At 56.1% G+C, this 13,535-nt stretch overlaps 2 protein-coding genes across 4 annotated transcripts in view; both read left to right on the top strand.

Moving 5' to 3' along the window:
• GAK (cyclin G associated kinase) overlaps nucleotides 1-1,123 on the top strand; it is a 123,445-nt gene extending 122,322 nt beyond the window's left edge. For all 3 annotated transcript variants that reach the window (XM_049886519.1, XM_049886518.1, XM_049886517.1), the window contains 2 exons: nucleotides 153-329; nucleotides 510-1,123. In XM_049886519.1, coding sequence (XP_049742476.1) covers nucleotides 153-329; nucleotides 510-611 — 279 coding nt within the window. In that variant the 3' untranslated portion in view covers nucleotides 612-1,123. The remainder of the gene's footprint in view (nucleotides 1-152; nucleotides 330-509) is intronic.
• A 2,703-nt stretch (nucleotides 1,124-3,826) lies between these two features.
• Nucleotides 3,827-8,535, top strand: LOC126076768 (uncharacterized). The gene is made up of 4 exons (XM_049885316.1): nucleotides 3,827-3,883; nucleotides 6,036-6,170; nucleotides 6,427-6,516; nucleotides 8,083-8,535. The coding sequence occupies exons 1-4, from the start codon at nucleotides 3,827-3,829 to the stop codon at nucleotides 8,533-8,535; spliced, it is 735 nt and encodes a 244-aa protein (XP_049741273.1).
• Nucleotides 8,536-13,535: the final 5,000 nt, after the last annotated feature.

The following is a 13,535-nucleotide window of genomic DNA, read 5'->3' as shown; positions in this document are numbered from 1 at the left end:
GTAGGCGGCACCTCCAGGCACTGCCTTGTGGTGCATGAGTGCCCCGGGTGTCCTCCCTGGCCTCATGTCCCAGCCGCTGTGGCATGGCCAGACTGGCCTTGAGGGCGTGTGGACACCTGGGATTCAGAGGTTCATGTGTGCCTGTCCCCCAGCTCCTCGACTGGATCGAAGGCAAGGAGCGGAACATCCGTGCGCTTCTCTCCACACTTCACACTGTGCTGTGGGATGGCGAGGTCCGCTGGACGCCCGTGAGCATGGCCGACCTGGTGACGCCCAGCCAGGTGAAGAAGCACTACCGCCGCGCCGTGCTGGTTGTCCACCCCGACAAGGTGAGTGGCCCTACCCCCTCTGCCCCAGGGCCTGTAGGGTGGCACATCTGGACCCCCTGCACCCTGCTGTGGAGAGGCCTCCTCAGGGGCTTCTGCGCATGGCGCCGGCCCTGAAGGGGGTGTGCAGACAGGCGGGCCTTGGTGGCCGGGTACACACTCACTCCCGTCTGTTGCCCGCAGGCCGCAGGGCAGCCGTACGAGCAGCACGCCAAGCTGATCTTCATGGAGCTCAACGACGCCTGGTCCGAGTTCGAGAACCAGGGCTCCCGGCCCCTCTTCTGAGCCACGACGAGATGGGGCTGCACGGGCAGCAGGCATGGGGACTGACACAGGCCCAGAGCAGACACACCCCCCCACCGCCCCCAGTGCGCACCAGCAACTGTGGGTGTCATGGCCGCCTCAGGGGTGGGGCACAGGGCGGCCTGCAGACTCCACAAAGCCCCTCATCCTCCTGCCCGCCTGCCCACAGGCCCGTCCTCGCTCTGATTGTGCAACAAGCACTATTCCAAGGACACAAGACGGGAGAGCCATTCCAAAGCCACTGACTTTTGTTGTTTCGTTTCCTTTTTCTTGTCCCAAAGGAAAGTATCGATTTATGCCCCTCTCGCCGTTCTCACGGTTTGTGATTTATTTTGGTGTTTAGTGACAGTCACCTCATCGAGAGAACGTCAGTTCTTTCTCGGGATTCCATTTGCTGAGTGTATCGTTTTTCCTTCAGTCAGAAGGTGTACATTTGCATCTTGTTTTATGTAATCAGTTTGATGATCGTCCTGTATATAATTAAACTATTTTCTGATGACTAAACTATTTTCTGATGTCCCCAGAGTGGATATGGAAGCTCACTGACACCTAGAGCCCCCTCCCCGGGCCCAGCTTAACCGCAGCGCCCACCTGGTGCACTGCAACTATGGCCCTGGAGTCCTCGGGGCTCTGCCTCCACATGATGACTGACCCTGGCTCTGAGCTCCAGGCCATGCACCTCCCCCTCACTGTCCCCCCGGCACTGACCGCCCCCGTCACCGTCCAGTCCCGTCATGGAGACGGAGGCCCTCCTTCCAGCATTGGAGACCCATCCTGGCACCAGAGCCATCAGCCTGCCGGTCAAATGCTTTTCTGAAGGAAAATTTGGGCAATGGGTGGAGAGGAAGACGTGGATGCGCAGCCAAGCTTTCCCTCCTGGCTAGGGGTGCCGGCATCTACCCAGGGGGCCCTTCTTTCCTGGGAGGTGAGCCACCGCTCCTCCAGCGCCACCAGGAACACGTGGGAAGCAGCGGGAAGGTCACCAGCTCTGAGTCCCGGACTCGGCCAAGCTCAGCTGGGGCCAGAAGGCCAGGCATCCCATCACGTGTTGGGGGTGGGTGGCTCGGTGTGACCAGAAAGAGCATACGCTCTGCTGTTGGTGAGCATGTGCTGCAGGAAGGCTGGCAGTGCTCCTGGCCTGGGGGACAGGCCCAGGAGGAACCGGCGGCCCTAAAGACAATGCCCCACGATCAGAATGACCCCACCTCACAACAACCAGGGCAGAGCAATGTCAGGCTGTCACCGTGGGACGCCTGGACACTGGCCAAGGTGGGGCACGGGCGTCCTGCCAGGAGTGGCCCATGCGAGGACACCCCCCTTTCCTTGTCACAGCAGCAGCAGCAGAGGAAAGGTCAGCACGCAGACCTGCCCACCCAGCCTGCCCGGCCTGAGTCCCCTTTCCTGAGGCCCGGGCAGCATAGGTTGTGTGGTTCAGGGAATTTAAAACAAAAAGAGTTTTAAAATAAAAGACCTGTCGGAGAAGGTGGCTGGCTGCTAATACCATGTAAGGGGCAGAAACACCGTAGAGCCTCCAGGACAGCAGTTACTCTTGTGTGGTGTCTTAGTTCTCTAGTGCTGCTGTAACAGAAATACCACAGTGGATGGTTTTAACAAACAGAAATTTATTCTCTCACAGTTTAGGAGGCTAGAAGTCCAAATTCAGGGCACTACCTGCAGGAGAAGGCTTTCTCTCTATCTTGGCTATGGGGAAGGTCCTTGTGTCTTTAGCTTCTATTTCTCTGTTCCTTGGAGATTTCCATATGTCTTGACATCAGTCTTCCCTGTCTCTGCTTGCCTAATCTCCTTTTATTTTTTGTGAGAGATTGACTCAAGACACACCGTACACTAATCCTGCCTCATTAACATCACAGAGAACTCATCCTCACATGGGATTATAACCACAGGCATGGTTGGTTGTTCTTAGGTGTCATAGAGTCACTTCTGACTCAGTGACCCATGTACAACAGGATGAAGCACTGCCCAGTCAGGCACCATCCTCACAGTGATTGCTGTGTTTGAACCCACTGTTGCAGCCACTGTGTCAATCCATCTCACTGAGGCTCTTCCTCTTTTTCACTGATCCTCTGCTTTACCAAGCATGATGTCCTTCTCCAGGGACTGGTCTCTCCGGATAACATGTCCAAAGTACATGAGACAAAGTCTCACCATCCTTTCTTCTAATGAGCATTCTGGCTGTACTTCTTCCAAGACAGACTTGTTTTTCTGGCAGTCCATAGTATATTCAATATTCTTCACCAACACCATAATTCAAAGACATCATTTCTTCTTCAGTCTTCCTTATTCATTGTCCAGCTTTCACATGTATGTGAGGCAATTAAAAACACCATGGCTTGGGTCAGACACACTTCAGTCCGGTGCTGGTGAAGAATATTGAATATACCATGGACTGCCAAGATAACGAACAATCTGTCTTGGAAGAAGTACAGCCAGTATGCTCATTAGAAATAAGGATGGCAAGACTTCATTTCATATTCTTTGGACATGTTAACAGGAGGGACCAGTCCCTGGAGAAGGACATCATGCTTGGTAAGGTAGAGGTCAGCACAAAAGAGGAAGACCCTCATCCAGATGGATTGACACAGTGGCTGCAACAATGGGCTTAAACATAACAACAATTGTGGGGATGGCGCAGGACTGGGCAGTGTTTCCTTCTGTTGTGCTTGGGGGGTAGCTATAAGTCGGAACTGACTGGACGGCACCTAACACCACCACCCTGAAGTGACCTGTGAGGGTCCGCTGACAACTCACTGAAAGCTGGCCCTCGCTTTCCCTTCCTGCTGCCTGACCCTGGCCGCGTACCCTCCTCAGAGCCATCCCCTCTGCTGGCTGTGGCCCAGCTCCTCCCAGGGGGGATGGGGGTGGGGGAGAGGGGGGTAGACAGCCCCAGGAAATGGCCGTGGTTGTAGAGCTTGTAGGGTGGTGGTGGCCCAGGACAGAGAAAAGAATAGTGGGGTTGGGTGAGGTGAAGGGCTAGCTAGAGGAGGAGGCCCCATGGGCTTTATTCTGGGGAAGGAACTAATGGCCCAAGAGGGGTTGTCTGTGTCTGAGGGTGGGTCTGGCTGCTGTAGAAACAGATGCTAGGGGAACTGGACAGCAGGGCGAGGTGGGAGGGGCCGCGCTGGAAAGAGAGGAGGGTGTGGGGTTCTGGTCTGAAGTTGCCACACCCCTCCAGCGGGATGGACCTGCTGACTCTCCTGCGTCTGCAGGAGTCGGGGCGCCCTGTCACCCCATCAGTGAGCAGAGACAGAGAAAAGCAGACCCCGCCCGACTGCACACACACACACTGTCACACGTGCACACCCACATACGTGTGTGCTCACTCATGCATGCACACATACACGTGCACACAAACACATGCATGCACATTCCACATGCTCACGCTCGCTCACAATGGGGCGGGCAGTGGGCTAGGTTCCTCAGCACTGCCCCCACCAGAAGGTCCCATATGGGGGGTGACTTGGGACCAGCCCGCTGTCCCATCTTCTGCCCTCAGTTTGTGGCACCTTTCATCCCCAAGAGGAGCAGGGTCCCCAGAGTACAGCCACAGACCACAGCCTCCGCTTCACTACAGAACCTGCCTGACCAGCATTCTCAGGCCCCCAGTCCAGCCCAGGAATCTTAACATGCCCCCAGGTGATGCTAAAGACAGGGGACCCCAGGCTCCCTTTCAGCTCAGACCCCCAGAGGGTCAGGCTTCTGCCCTGGGCCACACAGTGCCAGAGGGCCCTGCTGCTGCGAGACCATCGCAGCAGAGAAAGCAAGAACCGGAGCCCGCTATGGGTGGCTTCCTGCACCCAGCATCCTGGCCACTGCCTGAGAACAGCTCCCTCGGCCAGCTCCCAGGTCACCAGGATTAACCCTCAGCCCTGCCAACAAGCTTTCCAGTGACAGCCATGGGTGTTCCCTGCCTGGATCAGTAGGGTGTCTCTGCTCTCCCTGGGCAGGAACAGCAGGTAGGGCGACACTGGATGGAGGCCGACACCCTCCAAGAGGGAGCTGACCTCTGCTTCTAGCCCAGGTTCCACACACCTGGGCAGAACCGGCGCTGAGCCTACTTCCCGTGGTCGCCTGGCATGCGGGGCCTTTCTGGGCCAGGCTGGCAGCTTCTGACGGCTCCAGAAGGTCAAAGAAACGCAGCTCTGGTGTTTCACCCTCAGTTCGGGCCCATCTGAGGACAGGGACATCTATGCCCCGGGGGGCCTTGTGTCCCAGTGCTGATGCACGGGACACAGGAATGGACTCAGACCCTCCCTGCAGGCAAGGCAGGCCCTACAGGCAGCTATTATCTGGTATTATGGGTGGACTGTGTTCTCCAGAAAGACATGTGGGAGTCCTAACCCCTGTGCCTGTGAACGTGGCCTTGTTTGGAAATAGGGTCTTTCCTTGAAGATGTCGTTAGTTAAGTCATATGGAGTAGGATGGGTCCCAACCCCTTCTGAGAGGTGTCTTATAAAGGGGGAGGACAGACGTGGTGACAGGTTCACAAAAGAGGAAGACTCCACCTGAAGACACGTCTGCAAGCAGCCAAGGAACACCACAGACTGCTAGAAGACTCCGGAAGCCAGGGAGGCCAGAGCAGCTCCTCTCAGAGTCTCAGAAGGAACCAACATGGCCGACACCCTGATCCAGACTCCCAACTTGCACGTTGTGAGACGTTAACCTTCTGTTCTTTAAAGCCACTCAGTTTGTGGTGTTCTGTTCCAGCAGCCCCAAGACACTCAGACACCTGACAAGGTGGTGCCAATGCCCCCACCCCACCTGCATGGTCTCCAGACCCATCTTGGGGGGCAGACCCCAGTGACCAATTACTGAGTCTTCGAGCTTGCCCCTAAAGAATTGTGAGGTTTGCTTATTGTTCTGACAGCCCAGCTCGGGTACAGCCATGAGCCAGAGAGGCAAGCCGACAGTGGACTGGAACTTGGGAGTGGCCTTGGGGACAAGGATGTTGGGGGTTGAGCACAAGTAACCCCCCACTGCCCAGTATCCATGAGGAGCCCCGTTCCCGGAGTAGGTGCTGGAATGGGCCCCCAGTTTCAGTAAGAGAGGGTGACAGGGTCCCTACCAGGAACAACAGACCTGAGCTAGGACCCCTGAGAGGAGGGAAGGTGGTCCCGGAGTAGGAGGTCCCCGCAGCCCTCCACAAGTATGTACCAGAACCTTCCTCCTGGCCTCCGTGTCCACTAGGATCTCTGTGCAGCACCCATGGCTCCTACTGGTCCCTAGGGGTCACTCCCCCTAGCTCTCCAACATCCTGTTCTTCCCTGTAGCCTCTCGTGGGGTCAGACATGAGGAGAGAATGACGGGGGCCTTGGGGGCATCCATCCACCCACTGGCCCTTCCCCTCCGGCTCCCTCTTACCTCTGCTCTTTCTTGAAAACCTGGAAGGTTCTGCCACCCTCAGCCTGGGGCCCAGCCTCACCCATGCTGACCTGCCTCGCCCGGCCATGCTCTGCCCCTCTCTGCTACGCGGGCGTCGCCTTACCTCCACCTGGGGCTCAGCTCCTGGGGCTCCCCACCAAGGTGCCCACTCCCCTCCAAGTCCTCACCCCTGGCTCCCGCCTTCTGGCACCTGGCACAGCGCCTGGTAGGGGAGCTCGGTGCTGGTGGGCCCCTGACCTGGGCCATGGCCTGGCACTATCATCAACCCCGAGCCCCCTCCCTTCTCTCCACGACCCCGGGTTTGTGATGAGGACGTGAGGGCAGGAGAGGGAACAGCGTCCCGGGTCCTAGACGAACTGGGCCCTTCCTAGCTGTCCCTCCCCGCCACCCTCTGCAGTGCAGGGACCAGAGGATGACGGAGCCTGGCCCCCCTGCTGGGCTGGGGCTGCTGCTGACTGAGGAGGGCTGCCCTCTAAAGAAGCTGAGGGTAACAAACTCCCGAGTCTCTCTTCCACCAAGGACTGAAAAAAAGACAACCCGCCTGAATAATGCAGGCCTGTTCTGTCATCGCCTGGAGCGGAGGGCGGTGTTTTCAGAGAATAATAACTTCCCATTTGTTATGCATCCGCTGCTATTTTTAGCTTCAGCTCTTTAAAAAATAATGAGCGACCCAAATACGCAGGAGCTTTCACATCAAGGTCCTCATCCTGGCAACAGGGCTGTCTCTGTTACCAAGCGCTGCTGTAACAGAAATACCACAAGTGGGTAACTCTAACAAGCAGAAGTTTATTTTCTCACAATTTAGGAGGCAAGAAGTCTGAATTCAGGGCGCCAGCTCTAGGGGCAGGCTTTCTCTGTCTGTCGATGCTGGGGAAAGGCCCTTGTCTCTTCTGAGCTTCTGCTCCTGGGCACTCTCCATGTGGCTTCGCATCTCCCTTCTCCCATCTCTACTTCTCTAGCCCACTTGTTTCATTTCTTGTATCTCAGAGATTGATTTAGGACACACCCTACACTAATCCTGTCTCCTTAACATAGCAAAGACAGTACATTCTCAAATGGGATCATAACCACAGACATAGAGGTTAGGATTTACAACACATATTTTGGGGGAGATACAGTTCATTGCCTGCGCCCATCCTGCCGGCAAAGTGGGGTGGCCAGGCTGGAGGGGGCGATGCTGCTGAGGGGCACCTAGCAAGGAAGGCGGGGCCGCACGCAGGTCGTGCAAGCCCCTAGTGCCCAAGAGACACCCCTGCTCAAGGGGCTGCTAGTGTTACCCACCTCAGGTCCTGCCTTGTGCAGCTTCTTGTCAACAAAGCCACACTGAGGTGAGGAAGCAAGAAGAGTGTTTATTGCAAGGAGCAAGGAGGTATATACCTTAAATGAAGCTCCTGAACAAAGGGAGGCAGAACTTTTTATACCATTTCTCACAAGGAAACACATACAAACATTATGGACTACATAGCTTATCATGGCACGCAGGGCCAGTAAGACGAATCGCATTTTTTTTCCTTTGGCTTATAGGCTGTCAAACTGGGTTTGACTGGCCTGAGCCACACCCAGTGCTTTGGGGACAATGGTTAGGAGGGGGCAGGCTCTGCTTGGTCTGAGCGGCTCCCAATTGAGCCACACTCCTTGCCATCACCTGAGTTTTTGTTTGCTAATGGACAGGAAGGGCACATAAGCAGCTCCTGGCTGCCTTGACTATCACCAGGAGGCCACTGTGCCATGGGGGCAGGAGAAGGACAGCAAAGTTGATGGGTGGGATCGAGAGTCCCTGCACTGAAGGCAGTGGGACTGGGTTCCAGGGAGCCTGAACCTCGGGAGCCAGGCTGGAGGCAGGACACTAGCCAGGAGACAAGCTCTGGCCTGGGAGAGGGCTGGGCCAGACTCGAGCATGGACAGTGCGGAGGCCTCTCTTCAGTGCCCCCCAGCTGGTGCCCCATTCCTCCCTGAGAAGTGCCTACACCCGCACTTTCTCTGCGCCCCCACACCCTGTCCTCCCCTTCCCCCTCTATGCATCCCTCCCTGCTCCCCCTCGCACCCGGGACAGTCCTGGGCCCTCCTCTCCATCCGTCATTGCTGTCGGGTACACATCCAGGTCAGCTTCAAGCCCACTGCCACACCGAAGGGCCCCAGGTGTGCTAGTCCTCAGCCTGGCCTTGCCCCAACTGCAGACCTGAGTGTGAAGCCCCCAACTTGTCCCTTGGCCTCCTCACCCCGCCCCCTCTTGCTGGTGGCAGCCCAGCTGCCCACACCTCCTGCAGTCTCCTCGGTCCCCATGCCTCACACCCAGCCCCGGAGCATACCCTGCCACGCCACCTTCCAGAACCCGCCAGAGTCCCAGCCCTGCTTGTGTCCTCTGGCCATACCCGCCTTCTCTCCCTGGCCAGGGCAGCCACCCTCACTGGCTTCTGCTGGCTCCCATCCAGAGTCTGTTCTCTACCAGGAGCCAGAGGGGCCCTTCAAACACACACCATCCTTGTCACTCCTCAGAACCTGCTAAAGCCTCCCATTCCTGGCTCCAAGGCCACGGGGACCGCCTCCCCACCACCCTCTCTTTCCCTTGCGACTCCGAGCACTGGGCTTGGGCTTGGCCATGTTACAGGGCAGGGCCTCTCAGCTCGGGACTAAGGCCTGCTTAGGTTATTACCTTCTTCTGACCAAGAATGACCAAGAGAGGCTCAGAGGTTCCACACAAACAAAGGTTTATTAGGGACAAAGTAAAAGGCTCGCGAGGTAGAGTGGGAGAGGGGTTTCCGTGCATGTTAACCTCCAGTCTCTCACTGAACAAAGGATTCCCTAGGGTTTATAAACATTTTTAGGGGGGGAAAGGCATTATCTTTATTCATTAGGTGGGTGAAGATTTCCAGGAGAAGGGGAGGGATTATGAAAACCAAATGCACAAGCAGTTAGAATTTAAGACGGACTTCCTCCCAGAGATTGCTGGAACTAAGATGGAGTCTGTCACAAAGGCTGCTGGGATGTTGAACAGGACTTATTCTGGGATGTTGTGCATGCATGATGCCTCTGGTTCTTGGTTTGAGCCCCGGCGAGGGGTCCCTGCTCATGTTTGTCTCATGTGGAAGGTCATTCATGGTCCACGTCGATCTCTACTGTGCATGGTCTGCACCTGGTGAGGCCTTGAAAAACAACTCAGGAGGATTATCAGTGATTTATAGCTGGTCAAGCACACAGGGCCTTGAAATGTAGCCCCTTATCTTGTCTAAGCACCTAGTTTGTTAATCACAAGTAGTTTCGGGTGCCAGCACCAGAAGTTATACAGTGGCCTGCACTTAGGTTTAGATTCAGAGACTATTTAGTTATAGCTGGTCAAGCACACAGGGCCTTGAAATGTAGCCTTTATTTAATTCAGCCAGCCTGATCTCTTCCCTGTCTCAGCTGGGCCTTTGCCATCCTCCTGGGAAAGCTCGCTTGCTGGTCTCTCCCACCGGGAGGGTGGCCCCATGAGGCAGAGTCCCCAGGTCATGGCCCAGGGTGGGCACTCCGTCAGTGAGGTGAACGACTAGGGGTGGGGTGACCCTCCTTAAGGGGGCTGGGCTGTGATCACACAGGAGGTGGCCCTGAGCTGGCAGGGGGGTGGGATTGCCTGGAGAGCAGGTGGGGTAAGAGGAGCCATGGTGGAACAAAACCCAGGAGGGTTACCTTGGGAGGGAAGCGAGGGGGTTCTTTTGAGAAGAGGAGTCTTGGGTGTAGGTCAAAGAAACCACAATTTAAACTGACTTGAGCGTAGAAGGGCTTACACACCTGGGTTTAGCACACCTGGGCTTACACACCTGGGTTTAACACACTTAGGCTTACATACCTGAGTTTAGATACCCGGCCCCACAACATGTGTCTTCTTTTTGCCCGTCTCGGCTTAGCATGTGGACACACAGACACACGCATGTAGACAGGTGCCTGTGTGTGCAGAAGTGCACACAGATAGACATATGTGTAGAAAAGGTGCACACACATAGACACAGGTGCACATAGGCACACACAGGCATGTAGATGCACAGATCAGTGGACTTAGACACATGGACACACAGACACACTCGCACGTCCTAAGGACAAACCTCAGTTCACCCCTAGCCCAGTGGCTCTCTATGGGATGGTCAGAGGCTGTCTTTCTGCACCCAGGACAGCCTCCCTCCTCCCACCCAGTGTCTGGCCTCCCACTGCGTGTCACGTAGGTGGAAAGCCTCTCACCATCACTTGAGCCTACAGCCTTGCTCTGTTTCACACATAAACACAAGGCATTTCTCGAAAGGTTTTAGCAATATAGAACTTTCAGGGCTCAGCGGAGCAAACGGGAGAACCCCACGAGAATCAGGGAGAAGCTGGGCATTGTGTTGTTCTCTCCGGACTATCACAACACTGCCCGTATTGTTGGGAAAACGTGCGCACCAGCAGTGGGCACGAGTGCACCACCTTGGCAATTCTGCCTGGTGAGGTGTCTCTGACCCTTCTTTGTCCACCAGGGTGGTTGGCCCTGCCGACACCCTGAATTTGGACTCCCAGCCTCTAGAATTGTGAGAGAATAAATTTCTGGTCATCCACGTCGTGGCATGTTATTATGGTAGCCCCAGGCAACTAAGACAAAAGCTAAAAAGCAAGCTTCAAAAAGATCAACTGTTTGCACATAACTGTGTCCCAGAACAATCCTAAAGAATATTGAAAGGAATACCAAAATGTCCACACCCAGTAAGGTAAAATTCATGCCTGGCACCCAGTAATAAAATATCAGGCATGCAAAAACAAACAAACAAACAAAAAAACCCACTGCCATCCAGTCTATTCTGACCCACAGTGACCCCATAGGGTTTCTAAGGCTGTCGTCTTTACTGAAGCAGACTATCACAGCTTTGTCCCGAGGAGCAGCTGGTGGGTTTGAACTACCGGCCTTTTGGTTAGCAGCCAAACAATCACTGTGACACCAGGGCTTCTTACCAAGCATGCAAAGAGGCAATATGACCCGTAATGGCGGGGGGGGGGGGTGTAAATCAGTAGAAAGACACAGCAACGACAAAGATGACGGAACTCATAGACAAGACCATTAAGACACTTATTAAAATATATCCCATAATATTCAAGAAAGCAGAAGCGAGCATGAGCGTGTTAAGGAGAGACATGGAGGATATAAAAGAGACACCAAGAGAATTTCCAGAGGTGAAAAGTACAAGGTCTGAAATGAAAAATACACTAGACAGGATTAACAGCAGGTTCAGGGGCAGAATTCTCGCCTTCCATGAGGGAGACCCAGGTTCGATTCCTGGCCAGTACCTCAAGCACAGCCACCATCCATCAGTGGAGGCTTGCGTGTTGCTATGATGCTGAACAGGTTTCAGTAGAGCTTCCAGACTAAGACAGACTAGGAAGAAAGGCCTGGCAATCTACTTCCGAAAATCAGCCAATGAAAACCCTATGGATCAGAACCGTCCAATGCGCAACGGATGGTGGGGATGACACAGGACAGCGATTCGTTCTGTTTTGCATGGGGTCGCCATGAGCCCGAGGCCGACTCGATGGCAGCTAAGAACGACACTGCAGAAGATTAGGGAACCCGAAGCAACAGAAACTATCCAAAGTGAGCCACAGGTGGGAAAACAGCTGGGGAAAAACCAAACCCAAGCGCATTAGCGCTGTGCGCAACAAACGGGAGGTAAGTGGAGTCTGAAGGAAAAGAGAAGGGAAGACAAAAAAAAGTTTGAATAATTACTAATTTTGTGAAATTTACTAATTTTGTGAAAACTATAAACTCAGATCCAAAAAGCTCAATGCAACTCAATCTCACAGGAAACGTGAAGAACACTACCGCAGAGAGGGGTCCAGCAAAGAACCCCTCCCACTGGAAAGGGCCCAAGGGACCCTTGGAGCCGTTTGGAGCCCCCTCCCCCGCCTTTTCCAGGAGGAGCAGAGAAGACGCGCCCCACTCCGGGGTTTTAAGATTTTTAATGTGGAAACTTGAGCCCATCCCCAGGCAGCTCAGAGAGCTGGTGAGCCGCCCCCTCCCGCCCCCGCTCCGTGGGCCGCGGCGCCCCGGGACCCTCCGCCGCCCTGTGCTGGCCCTGCTCCTCTGGGATCGCACGTGAGCAACCCGCGGCGGAGGTGGAAACCCCCGGCGCAGTCCGGAGCCTCCAGGGAGCAGGACAAAAGCTCGAGACCATGGGGCCGCAAGGGTGGGGGAAGCCGGTCTGGGCAACCGCCGGTGCAGTGCGGGTTGCCATGGCAATCTCGATGCCTGGGTACCGGAGGTGGGCGCCCGCTGGGAGCGCACCTGTCCTCACACCGCCGACACACCGCTGGAGAAAGGGTTCTTATCCAGGTTCTTATCCGACCCTTCTGGGCTGCAGCCCTCTGCTGGTCCCGCCCCAAACCCTCCCCAAGTCCACGCCAGGCCCGCCCCCGGCACAGCCTCAGCCCAGTCCCCGACCTGCTTCTAGTCCTGCCCTCAGCCCCACCCCAGCCCAGCCCCCAGGTCCAGCCCGCAGATCCCCTCCCCAGGCCGGTCCCCAACTCCCCCAGCTCAGCCCCTCAGACCCGCCCCTAGTTCTACCCCCAGCCAGCCCCCAGTCCAGCCCCCCAGGTCCACCCCTAGTCCAGCTCCCAGATCCCCCAGGCTGGTCCCCCGCCTAGCCTCCCCCCAGCCTCTCAGACCCACCCCCGAGTCCCGTCCCAGTACAGCCCCCCAGGTCCACCTCCGGTCCTACCCCCGAGGCGCACCCCCAGTCCAGCTCCCAGATGCCCTACCCAGGCCGGTCCCCAGCACAGCCTCAGCTCAGCCCCTCAGACCGGCCCCTATTCCTGCCCCCCAGACCCACCCCTAGACCTACCCTCAGCCCCGCCCCCAGCTCAGCCCCGCCCCCAGCTCAGCCCCGCCCCCAGCCCCTCGGGCCCAAGGGCACAGTGAGCTCCTGAGCCGGGATGACCTTGGTCAGATCCTCGGGGTCTGGAGGCGAACCTGGCAGAGACGTGGCGCCGAGACAGGAATCTCCGGCAGGGGTGTCCAGGTGGAGGTGCGTCCCACGTGCCTTACGGGCGGGGAGAATTAGGTGGGTTTGCAGTGTTTATTTCAGAGGGTGTTTACGCCACGTCCCTTCTGCAAACGAAGAAACATTAGTCACGTGGCGTGCACTGATGCTAGTGCTGGGCACGTCATTCACTCATTCATTCATTCAAGACGTGGTTACTGAGCACCTACATTGAGCCAGGCGTGGTGACAAGGCAACAAAATCGTTACCTCATTTTAACGGAGACAGACTGCACAGAGTCCTGGGTGGTGCAAACAGTTAATGGCTCAGCTGCTAATCATTGGAAGTTCAAGTCCACCCAGAGGCACCTGGGGAAAAGGCCTGGAGAACTACTTCTAAAAAATCTGACACACACGGGGTCGCCACGAGTTAGGACTGACTCGACGGCCGCATGTAAGAAGGGGTTAAAGCCTAAGAAGAAGACAAAGCAGGGAGAGTGGTGGGAGCAGGGCGCAGGGTGGAGGCTGCATGC

Source organism: Elephas maximus, chromosome 5, assembly GCF_024166365.1.
Source record: "Elephas maximus indicus isolate mEleMax1 chromosome 5, mEleMax1 primary haplotype, whole genome shotgun sequence".
Classification (NCBI taxonomy): Eukaryota; Metazoa; Chordata; class Mammalia; order Proboscidea; family Elephantidae; genus Elephas; species Elephas maximus.
The sequence above is the reverse complement of the archived record's forward strand: the minus strand, read 5'-3'. Positions and strand labels throughout refer to the sequence as shown.

Excerpts from the sequence above, each read along its gene's own strand:
- LOC126076768 (XM_049885316.1), top strand. The coding sequence starts at position 3,827 with ATGGACCTGCTGACTCTCCTGCGTCTGCAGGAGTCGGGGCGCCCTGTC. Across the intron at positions 3,884-6,035 it reads GGCGCCCTGTCACCCCATCA|GTTCTGCCACCCTCAGCCTG; the intron begins GTGAGCAGAGAC and ends AAAACCTGGAAG. Across the intron at positions 6,171-6,426 it reads TCCTGGGGCTCCCCACCAAG|TGCAGGGACCAGAGGATGAC; the intron begins GTGCCCACTCCC and ends CACCCTCTGCAG.